Genomic DNA, 22,022 nt, shown 5'->3' with positions numbered 1-22,022 from the left:
GGGTAGGCAGTTCAAGTTCCCACGTGAACAATTTTTTAATAAAATGTTATTAATGTAGTAGAATAATAAAATGTTATTAATGTAGTAGAAATGTGAAGAAAAAGGTACACGGGAGGATCAAACCCACGCCCACTGAGAATGGAAGGTTGTCTTTCCACCGCATTAACCATAAATTTTGTGAAATATTATGCCTAATATGGTTATGGTAGTTATAGAAAACTTGGGGGTGCAGTGGTTCTTGTGGGTTTTCAAGGAGATCCACCAATGCTCGTGTCATCTTATCTAATCGTTCTTGAGTACGTTAACTTGGTCTTGAACCGGTTTAATCGCATGTTTTGTGTCAATGAAGTAAATGCAATTATATTATGCAAGAAATTTCACCGAAAAAAGCCATTACGCGGTTCAAACCCCGCACCTTTTGTAACATTTATTAATAGGTTCTACCATTAGGCAAGTTCATGTTTCTATATTACGAACTAAAATTTATATAACATGTTGACTTTAGTATATTTAAATTCAAGTAGTTTGACCAGTGATCTGCTACTCCGATAAGGAGTCCGTTGACCTAATACCTCGATCAGATCGATGGCTAGTCCGAATTTTAAAACATTGTTCTAAGCAAAACAATTTTTTTTTTTTGCATTTGATATTTTTAAAATGGGACAAGTTAGGTCATTTTTTGAGTGGTTTAACTTATAAATAATAATCAATCCATTTGTTGAGTTGACAATTAGTGTATGGCAAGTCCAATTCACATTTTTTTCTTTTCAAAAAGAAGTGTAAATAAACTAGACAATTAAGTCAATATTTTCAAAATTGAATTGAAAAACAATATTTTGATACATTTAACTTAGTTTTTTTTTGTAATTATGATTGATCAATCATTTTTATTTTCATTTTGACGTAGAAAAATTAAGTAATGAATTATAAAGGAATGGAAGGCAAACATGCAAAAATTGCGTCGCTAACCCTTTTAACCAATCATCTTAAACATAAATTCAATTTTAAATGTACCGGTTTCATGTATTTCATTCATAATCCAAGGATGCCACCTCAAAACTCTTAATCAGTAAGTATGTGAGGAATGGATATTTGGAGAATGGAGTATTTTGAAGACTGGAGCATTTTGAAGAATTTTTTTTTTAATGTAATGGTTTATTTTGAATTTGGATTATGATGATGTAATTGGAACTTCTTAAATATTTAACACACCTTTTTGGATTCATTTTGATAGTGTATGTAATTGATACTTATTAACTATCTTATCCATTTTATGGTGATAATATTGATTTATTTGAATATTGTTGGAGTTGTATGATCTTCATATCTTTGTATTTAATTTATAAAGAAATTGTAGGTATTAGAATTTTTCCATCAGAGTAGTGCTAGCAACACTCCATTTCTACAATGTCGAACCACATTGATTTCATCAAATAAAAGAGTGAATGTTAGGGATTCATCCAATAAGAGAGTGAATGTTAGGGAAAGTGTTGAAAAGAGAGTGTTGTTAGCACTTTTCTTTCCCAACCATAGGGCTACATTGCTTGTATTTTTACTTGTCTCGGGACTAATTTTGCTTAAAAGTTGTAAATTTAAGAGACTAAAGCAATTCACAATCTTAATAGTAGTTTATTTTCAAACACATCACATAAATTTTGTTAGGTACTATGCCCCTTATCATTCAAAAAAAAAAAACTTTGTTGCAAAAAAATAATAATATTAATTTCAATCAATATAGAGTATATTGCTAGTACTATAGTAGCATAGTATGTCTTATATGTGCATTGTGAAAGCATCATACAATTAATATCAGCAAGACTGTTACATAATTTAAGTCAAAATAATGTCTTCCAAGTAAATGGTCCATAATTACAAATATGCACATTATTGTTAAAATATTCAATATTCTGACTTCATTCGCTATCAGTCTTGTCTCCTACTTCGCTACCACGATCCTTAGCTAGGGACTCTAATTTTTGCATCATTCTTGATTTCCAAACGGGTCTTGGTTCAATAATTAAATAGAAATAATGTGAAACTCATCTATAAAAAAAAGTTGAATTATTTAGTGAGGAAACTACATTCAAATTATATTTACAGGTAAGTTGACAGATAAAAGTGATGTGTATGCTTTTGAGTTGCGCTTCTTGAGCTTCTTTTAGGAAGAAAGCCTGTAAAAAACTGACACCATCTCAGTGCCAATCTATTGTCACATGGGTATGTGTTGTTTGATCAGATTAGTATATGTTTGTTTTGACGGCGTGTGTGTTCGTTCACCTAGAACCAACAATTTGTAGTTTCTCAATATTCATGGCAACACTGTTTTGAAACACAAGAAAGAGTAGATGAAGGCTGAACTAAACAAATTATTAGACATGGTTGATATGGAAATGACTATTGAATCCATTCAATACTTTATGATTCGATTCAAACCTATTTTGTATATAGTCTTACACATTTTTACTCACTGAATCAATTTGCAAATATCACTCTACAATCATCAATCCTCTCTCTCTACCTGTTCTTGAGATTAAACACTTTTTCTAAGATATTTGTAGAATTTGAGGCATAGATTACTAGGGTGCTATAAAAGTTGTATATTGGTTTCTTTCAAGGAATTTGATCGAGGATCAAGGGTCTAAATGAAAAGAAGGCTCTCTTTTTCACCACAAAGGGAAATTGTGGGGGTTGTTTCTCAACTTCTCAAAGGTTAAAGAGGATTCAAGCTTCGTACATAGCAAAGACGAATTCTTGATGAAGTAATTCAGAGGATTGTATGGAAGCTTGAGTTTCGAAAACCTAGAGGCTCTCCAATTTCAAATGGACTTGAAGAATGGTGGCAGTGTGGTTGCTTAGGATTGAAGATTAGGGAATTGAAGGAATCTTTTGTAACTATAACAATTTGTAAACATTTTTCAACATAATGAAAGTCCTTGATAGAGGTGTTTTCTATCAAGAAGAGTAGATGTACCCTTAGCGAGGACGAAGAGAACCACTATAAATCACGGTGTACTTCTTCTCCCTATCCTTTTAGATTTCCGCATTTTAATTGCGTATGAGTTCCTTGTTAAAGACATCTTAATTTGATTGAGAACTTTCCTTTTTACATCACTTAATACCAATTACTTCAATTGAGATTTTCTCAATTTAAATCTCACAAGCAAGTTTAAAGTAAGCTTCAAACAAATTAAATCTTGTGTTTTGTGTTCATTAGTTGTTAGTGTGATTTGTTGTTAATGTGTTTGGTTTGAGATCATTTAGTTTTGCAATTCAAATATATGTGTATTGATTGTTGATTTGCTCCATAAGATTCATTATTGGAACCTCTCAATTCACATTTAAATATTGTTTGATATTTATTGTCTTAATTTTGTTATCATCATCACGCACAAATTCAATAATCATACTATTGTTAATCCGCACTTTTGCAAAACCTTTTGAAAAATGAAAAACATTATTCACCTCCTCTAGCGCACCACCTAGTTCGTCAAATAGACTAACAAGTTATATCAAGAGCTTGATCTCTTCACTAACACACCTCATCAATACAAGTTGTAATTTTTTTTATTGTTTGATTATTTGTATTGTCTATTTGCTTTCTCCTTGATATGTCAAAGTAAATAAGTTGGTTAGACTTTAATTTTTTTTTTTTTTTGGTACAAAAGATGGCCAAAGCCCGGTTAGACTTTAATTTTATTATTGTAATCTATTTGTTTTTTCACTCCATCAAACATTTAAATTATATATTTAATGTTGTACGTAAATACAAAGCATGAAATAAACTTTTACTAAATAATGAGCTAATAAAATAAGAAAATCAAGAAGAAAAATAAAAAATTTATGGGTCTCGGTCTAAGGATTAACACAAGTGGTTAAGGTAGTGATTTTAGTTTTTGATTATGTATAAAATGCCAACTGTATATGTATTGCCGTCTACATACAACACTTTTAGCATATGTTCTTTGGAGTAATTACATGTTAATTTTACTAGTAAATGTGTTTTTGGGTGAAAGTGATGTCAAATAAATTTGATATACACATTTCTCCCAGATACCTCAAAGCATCTTCTGACATTCTATGTTTGCGTCGGTTTTATCAAATACATCAAAATAATAAGAAAGACTCATTTCACAGGACTTTAGCCATCATTTTAATTCTCTTTCCATTCATTTTCCTTCATCCAGCGATTAAAAATATTCAATGGAGAGCTTCTCAAAATCTGTAAAATGTATTGTTGGCATGAGACTTGTCTTTGTTGGAAGCTCAAATATGTATCCTTTGCTTGAAAATTGGTTTCTGTTGGCCATTCCATATGCGTACAAGAACTAGTGACTCCCAACTTGTTGTCTAAGTTTAGTCCCACATCGCTTGTTGAAGAAACCGTGTGAGTGGATGTGAGATATAAAAGCATAAGCTAGCCTCTCTTTCAATTCATACCTTTCTCGGCCTTTTGGCTAAGATCAAGTGTAGTATCTGTTCTTATCAGTTTAATATCTGATATGTGACCCAATGGGTCACACGATATTAAATTACTTTTTTGAGGGGGAGATGTCATCACAATAGCTTGCTATTGGACTTCTCGAGTGTCGCTTATGCGTTGCACTATTGCATAGGCTGGCGCACCCCACCAATACAAGTTGAATTTTTTATTGTTTTAATTAATTGGATGGGTCATCCAATAATGTTTTTATTAAATAATAATAAAAAATTCTTTATTAATTAATGCAATAATAATATCTACATTTAATTATTTTTGGTGGTTAATAATTTATATTTAATTATTTTTTTATATTTTTTATATCTACATTTGTTTTTTTTTTTATATTTTTGGTGGTTAATAATTTATATTTAATTATTTTTGTTGAAAATATTTACATTTTTTTTTTTTGAAAATATCTACATTTTTTTTGAAAGATTTTTATAATATTCTACATAATTATACTATACATGAATTGACAAAAAAACATGATTAACCCTTAATTTTATTATTTAATCTGTTTGTTTCCCCACCCCATCAAACATTTAAATTTACAACATCCAAATTATATCTTTAATGTCGTAAATGCGAAGCATGGAATAAACTTTTATTAATGCTTGCAACTTGCAACTATGTGACTATATCACATTTCTAGAGAATTATGATGACACGTTATGTAAGTGAGAGATATAATTTGGTGCATGGAAACAAAAAGTAAAATGGAGGTGTCAAAAGAGAAAAACTATAATCATAATCCTTAGCCCTAGAATTTGTTGAATTGAAAAAAAATAGTCTTTCCACTAAATTAAATCATTATCTTTAGTCTTTACCAACCTTTTCAGACGAGTGTCGATTTGACGACCGTACATTGTTCTTGGTGACATCCTCCTACTCTTACGAGTACAAAGTTGACTTTATAAACACCAACTCTTATCGACAATATGAAATGCCTTTTGACTATGAACAAAACAATTAAGATTCCAACTTGATATCAACTAAGCTCCAATCAATGACGAATTTATCCAAGAAGACCTGAAATTTTAAACAATACTTAATCAAATTTTACTTATTTTTTTTCGCTAAAACTTCAAATTATCAACAATTGCATAAGAACATTATATCCCACCAAGACACTCAATACTTTTGCTTCCTTAAACTCTCCAACGCCTACGACGACTATACCATGCTTCTAAAGAACTATGTTAACACATTATGTAAGTGAGAGATAAAATTTGCTACAAGGAAAGAAAAAGAAAAATGGAAACAAATCAAAAGTGAAAAACTAAAATCGAAATCCTTAGTCGTACCATTGAGTTGAAAAAAATAGACTTTTTCGCTAAATTGTTATCTTCTCCAACCTTTTCAAACAAATGCCGATTTGACGACCATGCATTGTTCTTCCCAAAGTCGCTCTCGTTTTCAGAGTACATAGTCAACTCTATAAACACCATCTTTCATCGACCATATGAAATACCCTTAACAATCAAGACTCCGATTCAAAATCAACTAATTAAGCTCCGTCAATGGCGAATTTATTCAAGAGTACACAAAATTTATACAATCCTTAATTAAATTTTACTTATCTTTCGGTCAAATTCTGAATTATCGTAATTCTCTTACTTAAACTACCTTAAAACAAAAAGGAAAATATGTCCTAAGGAAGAAAAGTATGTTAAAATGGTAGGAAGGTTAACCATACTAATGGGAATGACAGACAATTGCAATATCAATCAATCAATAGATTCATAGAAAGATTGAAATTGAAACAATAACCGCAGTAGAAAAAAATACTATAAAACTCATTCATTCATCTCCACGTCAATTTCATGAGCGTGAGAGGTGAAGAGAAAACTGACACACTCAGAAAAATCAAATTCATCACAAAAACGCAATCAAAATCAAAATCCCTAACATTCTCAATTTTCGTTTATTCAATCGAAATTTTCCATTTCAATTGATTCGAATCGTGTTTTTCTCCTTATCAATGGAGGAGTAGTTACGATTTTGGATTCGATTGATTCTTCAATCGCGATTTATCATTGCGAATTCTGAGAATTTGTTGAAGATGAGTATGCCGAAACCTAATCAAGTAGCGGTTAGAGACCTTGTTGAAGAAGCGAAGAAACGGATTGTGATTCTCATCGTTTGCGTCGTTGGACTCTCCTATCTCATGTCATGTAAGTGAAACGAGTTCATCAATTTTCGTTTTACTTCAATTGAGTGTGTTTATTATGCAATTTCTTACTTTATGGTGTTTGTTTTGTTTCATTTGATTTTAATTTTTTTTTTGGTAATTGATTGCTCTAGTTTTTTCGAAAGTATTGTTAGGATTGAAGCTATGAATCACATACATGTACAATGCATGTACACCTGATGACACTATACTTACACGTCGACACTAGTGACACCGGTAATAAATTGAGAAAATGAAATAATCAAATGTAATTATATGTGTTTGTGTCAGACACCGGATACACCTTCATTATGAAGTGATATGTCATTCATTTGAGAAAATGAAATAAATGAATATAATTATGTGTTTGTGCCAAACACCGGATACGCCTTCATTATGAAGTGTGGGTGGTACATATGATTGAAGTGATACGGCGTTTAGCATATAATGCATCTTAATTTCGGAAAATTAGTTTAATGCTGCAGTTGAAATTAAGACATAATGTTTTTGTCGGTTATAAGAAATGATGACATTGTTTGGAATTTGGATGGGTTCATAGGACTAGGAGGGTTCTCGAAAGTCGGAAGGTTTACAGTGGAAAATGTTCAGCTCGAGTACTATTATCATTTATTGTAATCTTGTTGTTTTTAGGAAACAAAATATTGATACCACAATCTCATTGTGTGGGTGTTTTGGGTCCATAGTGTAAGACAATGGGAGAATGTAAGATGTTAGCTCAGGGTCGATGAAAGGGGAAAATGTTTCTAGTGTAATTTGCAATATAAAAGTAATGCTTACAGCTTAAAGAAAAGTTTTGGTTCACAACTATAAGCCTTGAAATGTTTTACGAGACTTAATGTTGGGACCTGGATCATGAAAAGGCAATGAGAAAGTAAGTACAGTGTTGTGGAAATGAGAAGTGAGAACTACTGCTTAGATGGTGTCGATTTGCCTATTCTCATCTACAACTTCCATGAGAATCTAGTCTCTATAATAGCTTGATATTAGAAATGTCTTTTTACACGGTGACTTGAAGGAGGAGATCAATATGGAGCAACCACTAGATTTGTGGCTTAGTGGAAGTTATGCATTAATTGCAGGTTACAAAAAACCTTGCATGGTCTAAAACAATCACCTCGAGCTTGGTTTGTGAAGTTTAACAAGTTCATTTCATAGTTTGGCACCATTCTTTGCTACATGGACCATCTCGTATTCTGTAGATGTGCACCTTTGAATAAACTTGTCTATCTTGTGATGTATGTAGATGACTTTGTCATTAAAGGCGATGACCAATCAAGAAGGCATTAAGAACTTAAAGCAACACTCATTCAAGATTTTATAAACAAAAGATTTAGGTCGGTTGTATTATTTTTTTGGAATTGAAGTCACCCAATCATAGGTAGGTTTTTTGGAATTGAAGTTACCCAATCATAGAAAGATTGGTGGGGAAGTTAAATTATCTAACAATGGCCAAACCAATTATTTCACTTTCCTTCACCCTTTGATAGTCATTGAAAAATTGAAATGCACTTGTTCGGATCCTAAGGTTAGTTTATACAGACACGGGCCAGTACAATATTATTGCATACATGGGTGCAAATTGGGCAGATGATGCAAGTGATAGAAGGTCTATTTCAAGTTATTGTGCTCTTATTTGAGACTTAACCTCATTGAAGAGCAAGAAGCAAATTGTTGTGTCAGGGTCAAGTATGAAGGCAGAGAATTACACTACGGCTCATACTACTTATGATCTTTCGTGGTTAAATACTTGCTCCAAATATTGAAGTTTTGGGGGATAAGTCTTATGAGCTTCTTTGTGATAATCAATCAACATTGTGCCTTTTTTTCACTCCCTATTTTTCACTAGAGGATTAAATGCATAGAAGTTGACTATCATTTCATCATAAAAGGATTCTCTCCAGAATCATCAAGAGTTCTTTGAGCTCCAAAGATCCGTTAGCTGGCATACGTTACAAGTTAGAGGCATATGATATACGCTTCAGTTTTGGGGGGACTTGGACTTTTGATTGCGAGTAGAATTATCATATATTATTTCCTTTAGTATTTGATATAGTTTGCATAGATAATTTAGTTGTTACTAATTTTGCTCCAAATCTAGAGAGATATCAGTTATGTCTCCCCTGTATATATAGTTGAATCGTAAAATAATAATACATTATTCAGATCTTTCGTCTTACCAAACTACTTGATGTGTCAATGAAACCAAAGACGGTCTACAGTTTGGTTCATTTCACCACTTTTATCAACTTAGATTTTCTCAATGAATAACCCTACTTTTTTGCATGAGGTTGTCACTTCACTTACTAATTTATAGCTTTGTGATTTTTTTAGATCCTGGTGTTTGGTTTAATTTCTTTTGCATTTTTTTCAGTGACAAGCTCCTCAGTTTGGGTCAACTTGCCTGCTGCAGCTTCCTTGATAATTGTTTTCCGCTATTTATCACTGGATTATGAAATGAAGAGAAAAGCTGCAGCATACAACAATAAATCAGGCTCCACCAGTAATCAGTCTTCAAAGAAGCCTATCGAAAATCCTAAAGCAGTTGCAAAGTTTGAATGGCGAGCAAAAGTGAATTCTCCTGTTGTCGAGGGTGCAATTGATCACTTCACCAGACATCTGATTTCTGAGTGGGTAACAGATCTTTGGTACTCCCGTTTAACACCGGACAAAGAGGCTCCTGAGGAGTTGGTGCAAATGATTAACGGCGTTCTTGGTGAAATTTCAGGACGCATGAGAAATATAAATCTGATTGATTTTTTGATAAGGTTCTTAGTTACACTTTTTTCCCATGATTTTTGTTTATCTTGAATTCTAGTTTGTTTGATTGTGGAATTAACTTTCCTTGGTTCAGGGATCTTGTTAATCTCATTTGTGCTCACTTGGATCTGTTTCGTGCTGCTATCACAAAGATTGAAAAACAACACACAGATTCATTAACAATTGAAAGTCGGGATACAGAGCTAAAAATTGTGTTGGCTGCTGAAGACAAATTGCATCCTGCTTTATTCTCTTCTGAAGCTGAGCACAAGGTTGTTTCACGTTCTTGTTCTACATGCATGCACGGCGTATTGGGGAATTTTGTTTACAGCCATGGGGTCAAGCTTTTGTTTCTCATATTCCTAATTTTAGGTTATAAGGATGTCCGTATCTTTATTTTTCAGGTTTTACAGCATCTGATGAATGGTCTTATGTCTGTCACTTTTAAGCCTGAGGATTTGCAGTGTTCTTTCTTTCGATATACCGTCAGGGAGCTTCTTGCATGTTGTGTAATGCGACCTGTCCTAAACTTAGCCAACCCAAGGTAGCTGTCTTCTTCCATTTTGCTTCATTCTTAACATATGTTGTTCTCATTTCTCCCGTTTTTTTTCTTCTGCAGATTTATTAATGAAAGAATTGAAGCTGTGGTGATTAATAAGACCAAGGCTAACAAGGGGGTTGATGCAGCTCAAGAGGTATCCCAAACTAAAGCAGATGAGTTACAAACTTCATCTGACCATTTTTCCCAGTGTTTAGATCCTTCCGTTACTGGTGTTGAGCTTACACAGCTAAAAAATGGCCAATCAAGAAATGCAAAGCCATCTGCAGAAAGAAATGTTTCTGATAACCTTTCTAGAGACCCATTGCTTTCAATTGATACTCGATCTTCCCGTTCATGGAACACATCTGGGAACTCCCAAAGCAATGGTGACCAAGGTATTCAACGACATCACTTAGGAGGAGAGTGGGGAGATATTTTAGACGTTGTCTCTCGAAGAAAGACCCAAACTCTTGCTCCAGAACATTTTGAGAATGTGTGGGCAAAGGGAAAAAATTACCAGAAAAAGGATGGAGAGAACCAATCAAATGAGCGAGCCCCACAACATCCTCCAATGGGAAAATCACCAAAGGTAGATCACATGAAGGCAATATCTGCACCTAAAGAAAAAGATACTAGATCGAATCTTAATCCCTCTAAGGGTGGCCACATTAATTCTGGACACAGCAGCCAATTCACTGTTGAAAATGCATCCTTTTATGCAAACAAGAATGGATCGACTTGTTCTTCAGTTACCTCGTCTAAAGATGATGAGCACAACCACATTAATAAGCACATGAGTGAATCAGAGAGCAATACTTCTTATACTTCTGAAGATGATGAAACTAGTACTGTTACTGGTCTTGATTCCCCTGGAACTAAGGTTTGGGATGGAAGAAGTATCAGAAACCAGGCTGTTTCTTATGTTCATCACCCACTTGAAAATTTTGACAACCACAGTACAAAGAAAAGGAATAAGAACCGTTCCCGCTATCCAAAATTATTCAGAACACAATCTGGCAGTAAAAGGTCTAGGTCAAGCGATATCAAGACACACATGTGGCAGGAAGTTGAGAGATCAAGCTTTTTATCTGGTGATGGTCAAGACGTACTTAGCTCTTCAAAATCACATTTGAATTCTGACGAGTCCTCTGATGATGCTGATTTTGAAAGATCGGGTAGAATTTATAGTGGAGCAGCTGCCTCTTCGTCTTCTATTTCTAAATCAGAATCTGGTAGTTTGGCTGCTAATCCCCTGAGAGTTTCTTCTGCCGTAGATTCCTTTTATAAGTTGAGATGTGAGGTACTTGTGATAATGATAAAGAACTTCGTTAATCAGTAATGAATAAGTTCACATACTAATATGTTTGTATATGAAAAAGTGTAAGATGATTCACTGCTGCAGGTCTTGGGTGCAAATATTGTGAAGAGCGGTTCAAGAACGTTTGCCGTTTACTCCATATCTGTTACAGATGTAAATAATAACAGTTGGTCAATCAAAAGAAGGTACTAAGGCTTTTGCTCATATTTCTAATGAGATTTTTTTATTAGATAATATCTTCTAGTGTTTCTTGTTTCCTTTTCCTTTTTATTTGGCTCACAATTTTGCTTATTTTCAAGGTTTCGTCATTTTGAGGAGCTGCATCGGCGCCTGAAAGAGTTCCCTGAGTATAATCTTCATTTGCCACCCAAACATTTCCTGTCAAGTGGTTTAGATGTAGCAACCATTCAAGAGCGGTGTGAATTGCTTGATAAATATTTGAAGGTCAACTTAACTCATACTTTTTTAGGTTAAAAGCTCACATTTCTTTGGTTCCTACCACTACCCAATACTGTGGCAATAAAACACACTTTTGGATTTGTTGTTTCTGTGTCTACGTTATTAATTAAGAAGTCACTTTCTAGTACCTAATTGTTTACTTTGGTTAATTGGTAGGTTTCATTTTTAATGAACTGTGTTCCTTTAGTTGATTGGGCAACTTAACTTTTTTTTTTTTTTTTTTTTTGTGGAGGAATAAACTATCTGAGTTTTGCACTGTTATAGAATTGGGAATAAACTATCTGATTTTTTTTCTGTATTTGCTCGCAATTTTCTGTGGTTCTTTTTTTTTTTTGTGAGAATTTTTTTTCTGTGTTTCTTAAAATATTTTGTTGACACGTTGCTTCTTGGCCCTCAGAAACTTATGCAGCTACCTACAGTTTCAGAATCAATTGAATTATGGGACTTTCTGAGTGTTGATTCTCAGGTCTGATTTGTTGTGCAACAGTTTCCTCTCTTCTGTTGTGAAAAGTTTTTTTAAAAAGAATAAAAAATTATCTGACTTACCTCTTATTATTATATTTTATTTATTGCAGACGTACATATTCTCAAATTCTTTTTCTATCATGGAAACATTACCAGGTGACTCATTGTTGATGAAGAATATTGAACATACATAGTTCTATTTCCTCCTTCTCCCATCTTTTGAAATGTAATGGATTCTGTTTTTATTAAAAAATATTCTAGTTGGCCTGGATGCTAAGTCATCTGAGAAGACTAAAATCAGTTCCAATGTTTCTGCACCCGGAAGTGACCCTTTTTTGCGAAGAAGAAATAATGTTGTGGCTAATGGATTGGGGCCTAAAGTGAATAGCACGCCTCTTTCTCCACCAGCAAAAAAGAATACACAGGAATCAGGACAGTCATTTGGGAATTCTGGAAGCACTGCAGATAGTCTAGCATGGAAGAGTGCACCTTCTTCTCCCAGTAACTTGCAGAAGTCAGTGAAAGGAAGAGATGGTTCAGACGAGGTCTCCAATGTGCACCATAATACTGCTGATACTCTTCCAACAGAGGTTATGAAAACTCTAACTCTGTAGTTCTGGAGTATTATTCTTTTGTTATAGGGGAATGGTGATTTGTTTTCATGGTTTACAAAGCCATTCTTCTTATATAATTATTAATTATATGCATGATGGCTTCTTGGTTCTGATTAATTTAATTCTATGCAGTGGGTGCCACCAAATTTAAGTGCACCCATATTGGATCTCGTTGATGTTATCTTCCAGCTGCAAGATGGTGGATGGATTAGGTAATTTTAAAAATCTTATTTATTTTATCTTAAATTAGTTATTCTGATTTAAGTTTTACCTGTAAGATTTTATCTCAAAATGCTTGCATTGTATACATTACAGGAGGCAGGCTTTCTGGGTTGCCAAACAAGTCTTACAACTAGGAATGGGCGATGCCTTTGATGATTGGTTGTTAGAGAAAATTCTGCTTCTGCGAAAGGGATCAGTGATTGCTTCAGGGGTCACGCGAGTTGAGCAAGTAATCTTACGATCCTTTTTTATTTTATTTTTTATTTTAAAATAATCGTGATGTTGATACATAATCCTTGTGTGTTGGTCAAGTAGTTAATTAGGGTCTGAGATGAGAGGCTATAAATAATAGAAAAGGAGATTAGAAAAGATGGTTTTGGTGAGGCATTAGAGTGGGGGAGAACCAGGTCTCTCAAATACTGAACTACAATAGTGTTTTACTATCAATGAACATATTTTCTTCTATAATCTGATCCCATCCTTATCAAATCGAGCATCAGTGCTCCATCCTGTGGGAGTGTTGCTAGGTAATCCTTTAATTAGTTAACTAGTTATGGGGTGTAAGATTAAAGGCTACAATTAATAGAAATGCTAGATTAGAGAGGATATCTTTGGTTTTGGGAAGGGATTAAGTGTGGGAGAGAACCAGGTCTCTCAAATACATGGACTTTAATAGCGATATCTGTCAATGAATGCTTTCTTCTATCGTTGGGTTTAGTTCTCATCAGATTGGTACCAGAGCTCCATCCAGTAGCTGTGGGGAGAGGTTAACAAGATTGAGGTCTCAACAAGAATGGACACTAGATTAGTGTAGTCAATAGTGCTATAGCAGCGTAGCGGGGTGGCCCTTGGTCACTACTTAACAAGCTGTTTAGTGTTGCGGCTGTAGCAACTGAAATAGCGATTGTTGTGGTCCGCTCCATTATATGATTTTGGAATTGGTAACACTGGGCTATAGATTATATTCAATGAAGAGAACCTGTAAAGCCAGATACATAGGACTACACACGTGTACGAAACGACAAAGGTACTAGAATACAGAAAATTAAGGATACAATATGGCGTGGATACATTACCAAAATTTTATAGGAAAACTCATTGATGCAGAATACTCATAATAGAGGCATTGATCATTCCTCACTGATATGTAACTATGATTTTCACAATTTAATAACAGATATTTGTGATCGTAACTTAAATCATTGAGTTAATGCCTATTGAAAAACATGAAATAAAATCTTATAATATCTTGGTTTATCTCCTAGAATCAGTTTCCAGTTTTAGTGTATCTCCTAGGATTATTTTTCATATTTCTTTATTATTGTTGTTGTTGTTGTTGTTATTATTTGTTTCTTGATTTTTCCTATTTATTTAAGATTCAGTCTATGCATCCATATAAAAGGAATTAGTGTTTAGTCTTTGGTTATCAGTATCAAGTTATTATCGATAATATTTAAGGTTCTTATTCTTTTTTCCTTCTTTTTCTAAAATCCCACAACTTCAATACCCTATATCATGGTATATTCTAACTCGTGTCAGGATATTAACAAAAACATCTTTAGAAGAAAGAACTCAAAACAAAGACCCTAATAAAAAATTTAGGGTGTTTGAGGAGTATTGGAAACTGTTTGTGGAGTATCTGAAAGATTTGAAAGTATCCGAGGAGTATCCGCTTAAAATATTTTTAAGAAATAACAAAATATTAGGATAAGTATCAGGTTGTATTCGGAAAGTGCCGGTGTCTGATATGGGAATGACACCAACACTTTTCCCATTTTCAAGTATCCGTGCTTTATAGGAGAGAACCATTTCTAATTGGTGCCAAACCCAAGAAGAAATGGATGCGGCATTTGAAGAACGAGATCCCTGTCTCAGGAGGCTGGAGCAAATGGTGGAAGGATTGACGACTTCGGTGAGTGAGCACATTAAGAAAGCAAGTCACCAAGCAGAAAAGATGAGAAATAAGAGAAAAGTGGAGACACCCATCTTTGCCGAGGAGGGCATATGTGGTGGGGTTAGTAGGCTAGAATTGGGGAAGCCTACAATCGTGGAGATGAGAGAACCCAAAAGGTGGCGACAGCGGGATGGAAACCTCTCAACATTATAGATCAAGAATCAGAAAGTAAAATCAAAGATGAAGCAGGTAAGGTGGAGAACAATAAATTGTCATAAAACAGAGAAGAGGGGAAAAAACTCTTTCTTAGGGTCACATGATGGTTGTTGGAACAGAGCGGAATGAGCGTTACAGTCACGGAGATTAGGTTTTTGCAAATGCAGTAATCTGATCCACTTCTTATAATATGTTCTAGAAAATTTCGCGATCATTTAAACTTCTTTCACTTTGACTAAGTTATGTGCTTCAATTTATATCATACATCTCTGATAATCTTTTGATTCAACAATGCAGTTCTAATTAGTATGATGGGGCAGAATATACTCTGTATATTGTTTAAATATATGATGTATATAGTAGTGTACTGATGAGGTTTTGTGACTGCAACTTTAATAGATACTCTGGCCTGATGGAATTTTCTTAACCAAGCATCCAAATCGACGACCACCACCAACACCTACCAGTCTATCTCAGAATTCACCTAATGGCCACCAACCTACACCAGTATCTTCTCCAAGGATGGATGATGAGAAGCAAGAGGCAGATCGGCGTGCAAAGTTTGTATATGAGCTAATGATTGGTAATAGCTGTTATAATGTTCTCATTAATCTTTGAAATTGACTGTGCAATATCACATACTCAATTGTATTGAGATAAAGAGGAGTGTTAGGAACACACTCTTTTCCAACACCCACTCTCTTATTGGGTGAAATCAATGTGGGTCCCACACTTTGGAAATGGGTCCCACATAAATTGATGGGACCCACATTGATTTCATCCAATAAGAAAGTGAGTGCTAAAGTGGGTTTTGGAAACAGAGAGTTTCCTAGCACTCTCTTGAAATAGAATTATTATTCTTCACCCACCGCTTTTGTGCAGATCAAGCACCACCAACAATTGTAGGTCTTGTTGGAAGGAAGGAGTATGAACAATGTGCTAGAGATCTTTATTTTTTTCTTCAGGTAATTTCTGTTTTATAATGTCCTGAGAAGATAAAGATAATGTTGTCCTTTGTTGTTAGTTATAACATAACCAACATTGCATACCAATTCAAAATTTATTTGGCTTCATTTCCACTCCGCCCGTGCTTCTAATTGTTAATATCATCATTTGTCAATGTTTCAGATTTACTTTGTTTCTCTATAGCAGCAGGAAATTTATTTGTATTAATTTCATAAAAATACATTTCCTATTGAAAAGTGAAAACCTTGCTACTATGATCACGATATTGAGCCGTTCCTTAATCTACTGAAGAATGATTGATTATAATTTGAAACCTTTACAACAATTTGTTGTCGGAATGATCATTTGGCAGTCTCATGTTGTGGTGACTGGGTTAAATAAACGATATTTGAGCATTAATTTAGCATAGCTTTAAAACTTTTCTTGATTTCCTTCTTGCAGTCATCAGTTTGCTTGAAGCAGTTGGCTTTTGACCTCCTGGAGATGCTGCTTTTGTCGGCATTTCCAGAACTTGATGATGTATTCAAGCAGGTGCATGAAGAAAAACATAAATTTGGCGAGCTCATCAAGTAAATATAGTCATTTTCAGCCGAAGTGTGGAAAAACAAAGGTGCGAATGTTGCCTTCCAAGCTTCGCTGTTGTTTTGTAATTACTCCTGGTTGTACCATTTGTCCCTGCAACCAGCCTCCTTCTATTTCTGTCTGATGATGAATAGAAGGCAATTCAATTTTCAACCTATGGCATATTGAGGCTACCATTTGTAAATTTTGAGAGAAATGCAATCGATTTTAGATTATTTGCTAAAGCTTTTCAAGCAAATATCTAGTCCAGTCTAGAGACATGTGTGCGACTGACCAGGGTTGCTCAGAGTCATACACCTACTGCTGTTACTGCATACAGTTCTTGATTTTGGTCTTTAAACAGAAACTTCATCCGCAATATTGTACAAGTAATTAATCAATTTAGTTACATTACTTTACCAACGTGCATCATTATCATACATGGCTTAACAAACCAGCGAGATCAGTCAATATTTATTTTCGGTAGGAAAATCACTAAGTGCCATAAACAACTTTCACGTTTGGATTTCCTTCTTCATTTAATACTCTTGATTGTGACGTTTGGAAGAAAGTTTTAACTGATTTTAGGACAAACAATACAAACGTGAAAGTTGTTTATCCAAGTGTCCAGAAGCAATAGAAATGGATCCTCTCTGGGGTTTTTTTCTCCCTTTTTTTTAAATTCCAAAATCATCCACTCTTTCTATTTCAATGGCCTAGATCTTTCTAGTATTTCCTCATATTTTTTTCCAACATGAGAGGATTCTAATTCCCAAACAAACAACCTGAATTTGCAAATAGTCTCAAATGGTTGTCAGTTCAAATCAACAAATGATAAATGAATTGTGTAATTTTGTTTTGCTTGGAATAAAAATTGTTCATTTACTGCAATGTATAAGGCACACCACTCAAGTTGTGTGCTGCTGATAATTTTAAAACAAGGTCCCTCCTTTCTCTTCTTTGCGCACGATGTAGTAAGTACCGTGTGGGCTGTGGAAAATCTGCACTAGGACCAACGCAATGTAACACTAGAACACGAAATGTAACAAGAAAAGTTAAAACAGTGTCCTATCCTCTACAATAACCTGTCTAGGTCGCTCCCATCTACAATTCTGCTAAATCAACTGAACCACAACAGAATCATCGCTCATTTGGAGGAATGTAGCTATGGTTTTAACCAAATCAGCAGACTCATGAACCCCTAAAACAGAGATATCACGAAATATTGTAATGAAAAGGTAGAATATAATTGTTTTTTTATGCATAACCAAACACACTTGAAACAATCTCCCAAAACTCAGTCCAAGAACAATACATACTACGATTGAGCATATTTACCAACACCGTGTTTTCCTCACTCTGGTTTTGTTTGGATTTAAAACAAACAGAGTGGAGTGGAATGAAACGGAATTGAATGGAGCACAATGGAACACAGTGGAAAAAAGAGATTTCATTCCACCGTTTGGATATTTTATGATAGAATAGAAGATATTTCTCATTGTATGGAAAGTGGACAAAATTGAATGAGTTATAACACTTTAATTCTATTTTTACTCTAGATCAGTTAGTTTCGCTAAAATAACATTAAGTGCAGACAAGTAGGTAAAAACAGAAACTGAAGGATCAAAACACTATAAAATAGAAAATAAGGACAACAGTAGTTATATTATTAACGTTTTCCCTTTCACTGCATACGCACCAAATGGGAGGAGAGGATGGTAATGGATTCTATCACGCATAACCAATCCAAACATTCCATTCACATAGCCTAAATTGGTGACGACACCACTGACTAAAAAATATTGACTTTTGTATAGGCGCTATTTCTAATACTGTTCCTCTAAATTGGGTTGGTTTCAAAAGCATAGGCATATGCCCTTATTGAGTTAAAACAATAGGTGAGCATGAAGGAGATATGCAGTTATCTGGAACAAACGATACATTGCCTACAATTATTGGGTTCATATACAACATTTCACACACATGACTAGCTCACAACATGTTTCGTAATTCAAGATAAAATTAAACCAACAGCAGAATGGCATAACATGAAACAGCTATCTTTTCAGGTAACAATGGATAATGAAAAAGGAAGTGAAATAATAAAATCAACATAAAGATGTTCAAATTATACGGAGGTGCATAGCTAATGGCTAAATTTTACCAGAACATAACAAAACCTATGAACTTCAAACATAATCAACAAATAAAACCATCAAGCTCAGTTTAGTATGCAAGCATGCCCTTGACACCAACAAGGCTTATGTTGTTCTAATTGACATGCATGTACCACTATTTGTTATCAATAAATACCAATAAACAAGATAGAAGCAATAACCTAAATGTTTAGGATCATGCTAAGCGAAACCTAGGTTTACCCTTATCCAAACAATAAACCGGCCAACTCAAGTCACGTGTTATAATAACAAAAAATACTCATGGAAACAAGGAACTAATAATCAGAAATATCCAACTCAAATTCTCATTTAACAACAAAAATGTCTTGCAATCCTGACATTGTAACATAATTAAATTCATATTGAAAGAAGGGAAATGAAAACAACAGATGGAATATTGTTCAAAAGATCCATGCCCCTAAACAAAAATCTTAACTCCTATCATTAATTAGCCCAGCAAAAAGCAATGTTCCAAAGACTTAGGTAGAAGCAGCTGCTCCCTTGTTCCTGGGTGCAGCTTCAGTACCTGGTTTAAACAATAATAATCATATCAACAAAAAAATAATCCAGAAAAAATAACAACTCAGAAAGTGATTTAACTACTTCCATACAATCATGCTAACAAAAGCTAAAAAAACAGAACTAAAAGAGCTCACATTAGCAAAATACACAAACAAACAAATAATTCACTTAAAACAGAGATTTGGCGCTTATAAAATAACACACCTATAGTAAAACATGTAAAAATTAACATTTAACGTATTATAATCATAATAATATTTCAATACAAACAGAATAACACACCTAAAAGAACCAAGATCCAACTGAGCTAAATTAGAACCTGCATGGATTGCCTTAGTTGAACTTATCTACTAACATAAGTTGTGAGAACTTATGAAACAGCTTATGACCATTTTTATTAGGTTTTTTCAACTTATTTTTCACAAGTTTCTTAAATATAGCTTATAAAACAACTTATACCATATATAAAAATAATTTAACGTTACTTTTTCTTTTGCTGTTAAAAATAGCGTATGCAAGCTTATGCATGAGCAGCAGTTATTGTGCAAATAAGCTGAATATCCAATGCAGGGACTTGATCATTGTAATCATTTTAACAAAACACAAACCCAAGAAAGTTGCTACACCTAAATAAAGAGATTTGGCTCTCCTAAATCAACTCATTCAGTAACACACAGAAGTTTAAGCTTAACAGTCATTCATCTATTGATAATGATATTATCAATTAAATCATATTGTAAAGTTGCTCATTCTAGCGTACCAAAAAAATGATAATTCTAGAAAAATCACCCTGATTGATCAATCAATTAAATCAAATACAAAACATTTTACTTTATGAACTTAACAGTTATTCATCTATCGATTCATAAATTATTGCTTAATCATTATACATTTAAAGCATTGCACGTGCTAGAAAAACTAAACACAGGAAATTGATTAAAGAAAAAATTACCTTCTCTGAATCCACTCTTGAATCTGCGAGGCACGTTCCTCAAGTACCTCATCCTACCAGTTCCAGTGGTCTTTCTCCTAATAGCCTTCTCACTCCAGTTATCTGAAATCACACAATACAAAACGCCCAAATTCAAAAATCAAATTTTGACAAAAACCCATTTTCGAAAATCAAAAAACACTTCCATTTCCTGAACTTAAACCCTAAATCTAAAAACACAAAAATCGAATTTTGACAAAAAAAAACTTACATTTCCTGACACGTGCAGCTGGATAAGCACATGCTGAGCAGCGACTCTTCTGGAGATGGAAACTGCGACGGCCACACCTAACACAAAGTGTGTGGGTCTTGTTCCTTCTCTTACCAAAACTGCCTGTTCCCTTACCCTGCAAAAATCATTCAATAATCGATTCAGACACTGTAATGAAACTGGGGTTTTGGATCGAAGGAGAGAGAGAGAGAGAAGAGAGAATGCAAAATACCATTGTTGTATGTAGACGAAGAAGAAGCAGGTGGCAAACCCTAATCAGAGAGTCTGCGTTAAGAAGAGAGAGAATTTATATATGAACTCAAATGGGTTTTCGGGTCTGTTTTTAACATATGGGCCTTAATGTGGCCCAGTTTTTTTCTATAAATTTGTTCTTTCAGCACCCATTTAATTATGTAAGGATGTTTGGTTAATAATCAGTAAAGGGATAAATGGTATATATTGTACTGGATGACGTTTGTTTTGTAGTTATTTTCAATGATAAATTATCTTTGGTTTAGGATACAATCAGAAATATTCATGCAATTTTTCATAATATTTTTTTAAGCATTTAGACGTAATGACAATAGTCAATGAAAACTCACAAAAAAGTAAAATAATAGGGATTCGAATTTCGATTAGGAAATCCGATTTAGTAATTTCAATAATTTTTATCGATTGAACTCCGTCGATCAAAGTTATTCTTTTGTTCTTTGAAAAACTTCTTGTTTAGGAGTTTTAAGTGAACGTCGAGGCATTGTCCTCTTTATTTTTGGTTTAAGCTGTTGTGGTATTGGTTAAGTTGAGTTATAACCAATATTTTATGGCATCTCTATTTGTTCTCGTTTAGAATTTAAGTTTGTCCATTGAGAAAAGCTTGTTGAATGTTGTTTATAGTTCTATCAAAGGACAACAAAAAACCATTATGCCAGTCTTTTTTTTTTTTTTTTTTTTTTTTTTGTGTTTTCAAACTTGCAAAACACTTTCTTAGCCACCCAAACTTGATTCTTCATTGAAATTTTGATTCCCGACAAATGCATACGACATTCTTCAAATTAGTTGTCATATTTATTCAACAATACAACAAGTTTCCACATTTACAAAAAGTTAGCCCACGACGTGAGCATAAAACTCGCAGGGTGGTTTTGTGACAAGGATAATCGTGATGCCTTTCCTTCAGATTCTTGCAACGCGACCCTTGTAGCATGCAACACAAATCTCTATGAACTCGGAGCACGCAATTTATAGTACACATCATTGGTAATGACGAGTCTGGTCGTACCTAGTTCTTCACTTTACTTTTTGCTCCATTTCTTCGCACAAAAACGTTCGTAACAACTATTCCCAAAGAATCAACATTGATAAACTTATAAAAAGAATAACATTAATTTTTCTCTATGCTTAAACTATTCCTATCCCCAGTCTCAAAATTTAATCTTA

At 33.9% G+C, this 22,022-nt stretch overlaps 2 protein-coding genes and 1 non-coding gene across 4 annotated transcripts; 2 read left to right on the top strand and 1 right to left on the bottom strand.

The window, feature by feature from the left end:
- Nucleotides 1-4,433: 4,433 nt before the first annotated feature.
- LOC146926154 (U2 spliceosomal RNA) lies at nucleotides 4,434-4,628 on the top strand. Its single transcript, XR_015009015.1, has one exon. It is a non-coding gene; the product is annotated as a U2 spliceosomal RNA (small nuclear RNA).
- Nucleotides 4,629-6,303: 1,675 nt separating this feature from the next.
- Nucleotides 6,304-17,103, top strand: LOC146926153 (phox (PX) domain-containing protein). Of its 2 annotated transcripts, XM_085758541.1 has the most exons (15): nucleotides 6,304-6,654; nucleotides 9,043-9,436; nucleotides 9,523-9,700; nucleotides 9,833-9,972; nucleotides 10,048-11,269; nucleotides 11,372-11,472; nucleotides 11,587-11,731; nucleotides 12,144-12,212; nucleotides 12,322-12,367; nucleotides 12,473-12,801; nucleotides 12,958-13,037; nucleotides 13,141-13,276; nucleotides 15,557-15,740; nucleotides 16,040-16,122; nucleotides 16,565-17,103. In XM_085758541.1, exons 1-15 carry the CDS (start codon nucleotides 6,543-6,545, stop codon nucleotides 16,694-16,696), a joined length of 3,351 nt encoding a protein of 1,116 aa, XP_085614667.1. In that variant the 5' UTR covers nucleotides 6,304-6,542; the 3' UTR covers nucleotides 16,697-17,103. The 2 variants fall into 2 exon arrangements, with proteins under 2 accessions (XP_085614667.1, XP_085614666.1); XM_085758540.1 differs by having other exon boundaries at nucleotides 9,523-9,972.
- A 2,034-nt stretch (nucleotides 17,104-19,137) lies between these two features.
- Nucleotides 19,138-20,863, bottom strand: LOC146926152 (large ribosomal subunit protein eL37x). Its single transcript, XM_085758543.1, has 4 exons — nucleotides 20,818-20,863; nucleotides 20,586-20,721; nucleotides 20,336-20,437; nucleotides 19,138-19,387 (listed from the first exon to the last, which is right to left on the bottom strand). The coding sequence occupies exons 1-4, from the start codon at nucleotides 20,818-20,820 to the stop codon at nucleotides 19,341-19,343; spliced, it is 288 nt and encodes a 95-aa protein (XP_085614669.1). The 5' UTR covers nucleotides 20,821-20,863; the 3' UTR covers nucleotides 19,138-19,340.
- Nucleotides 20,864-22,022: the final 1,159 nt, after the last annotated feature.

Source organism: Medicago sativa, chromosome 4, assembly GCF_051527215.1.
Source record: "Medicago sativa cultivar Bolivia chromosome 4, Bolivia_mono, whole genome shotgun sequence".
Taxonomy (NCBI): domain Eukaryota; kingdom Viridiplantae; phylum Streptophyta; class Magnoliopsida; order Fabales; family Fabaceae; genus Medicago; species Medicago sativa.
The sequence above is the reverse complement of the archived record's forward strand: the minus strand, read 5'-3'. Positions and strand labels throughout refer to the sequence as shown.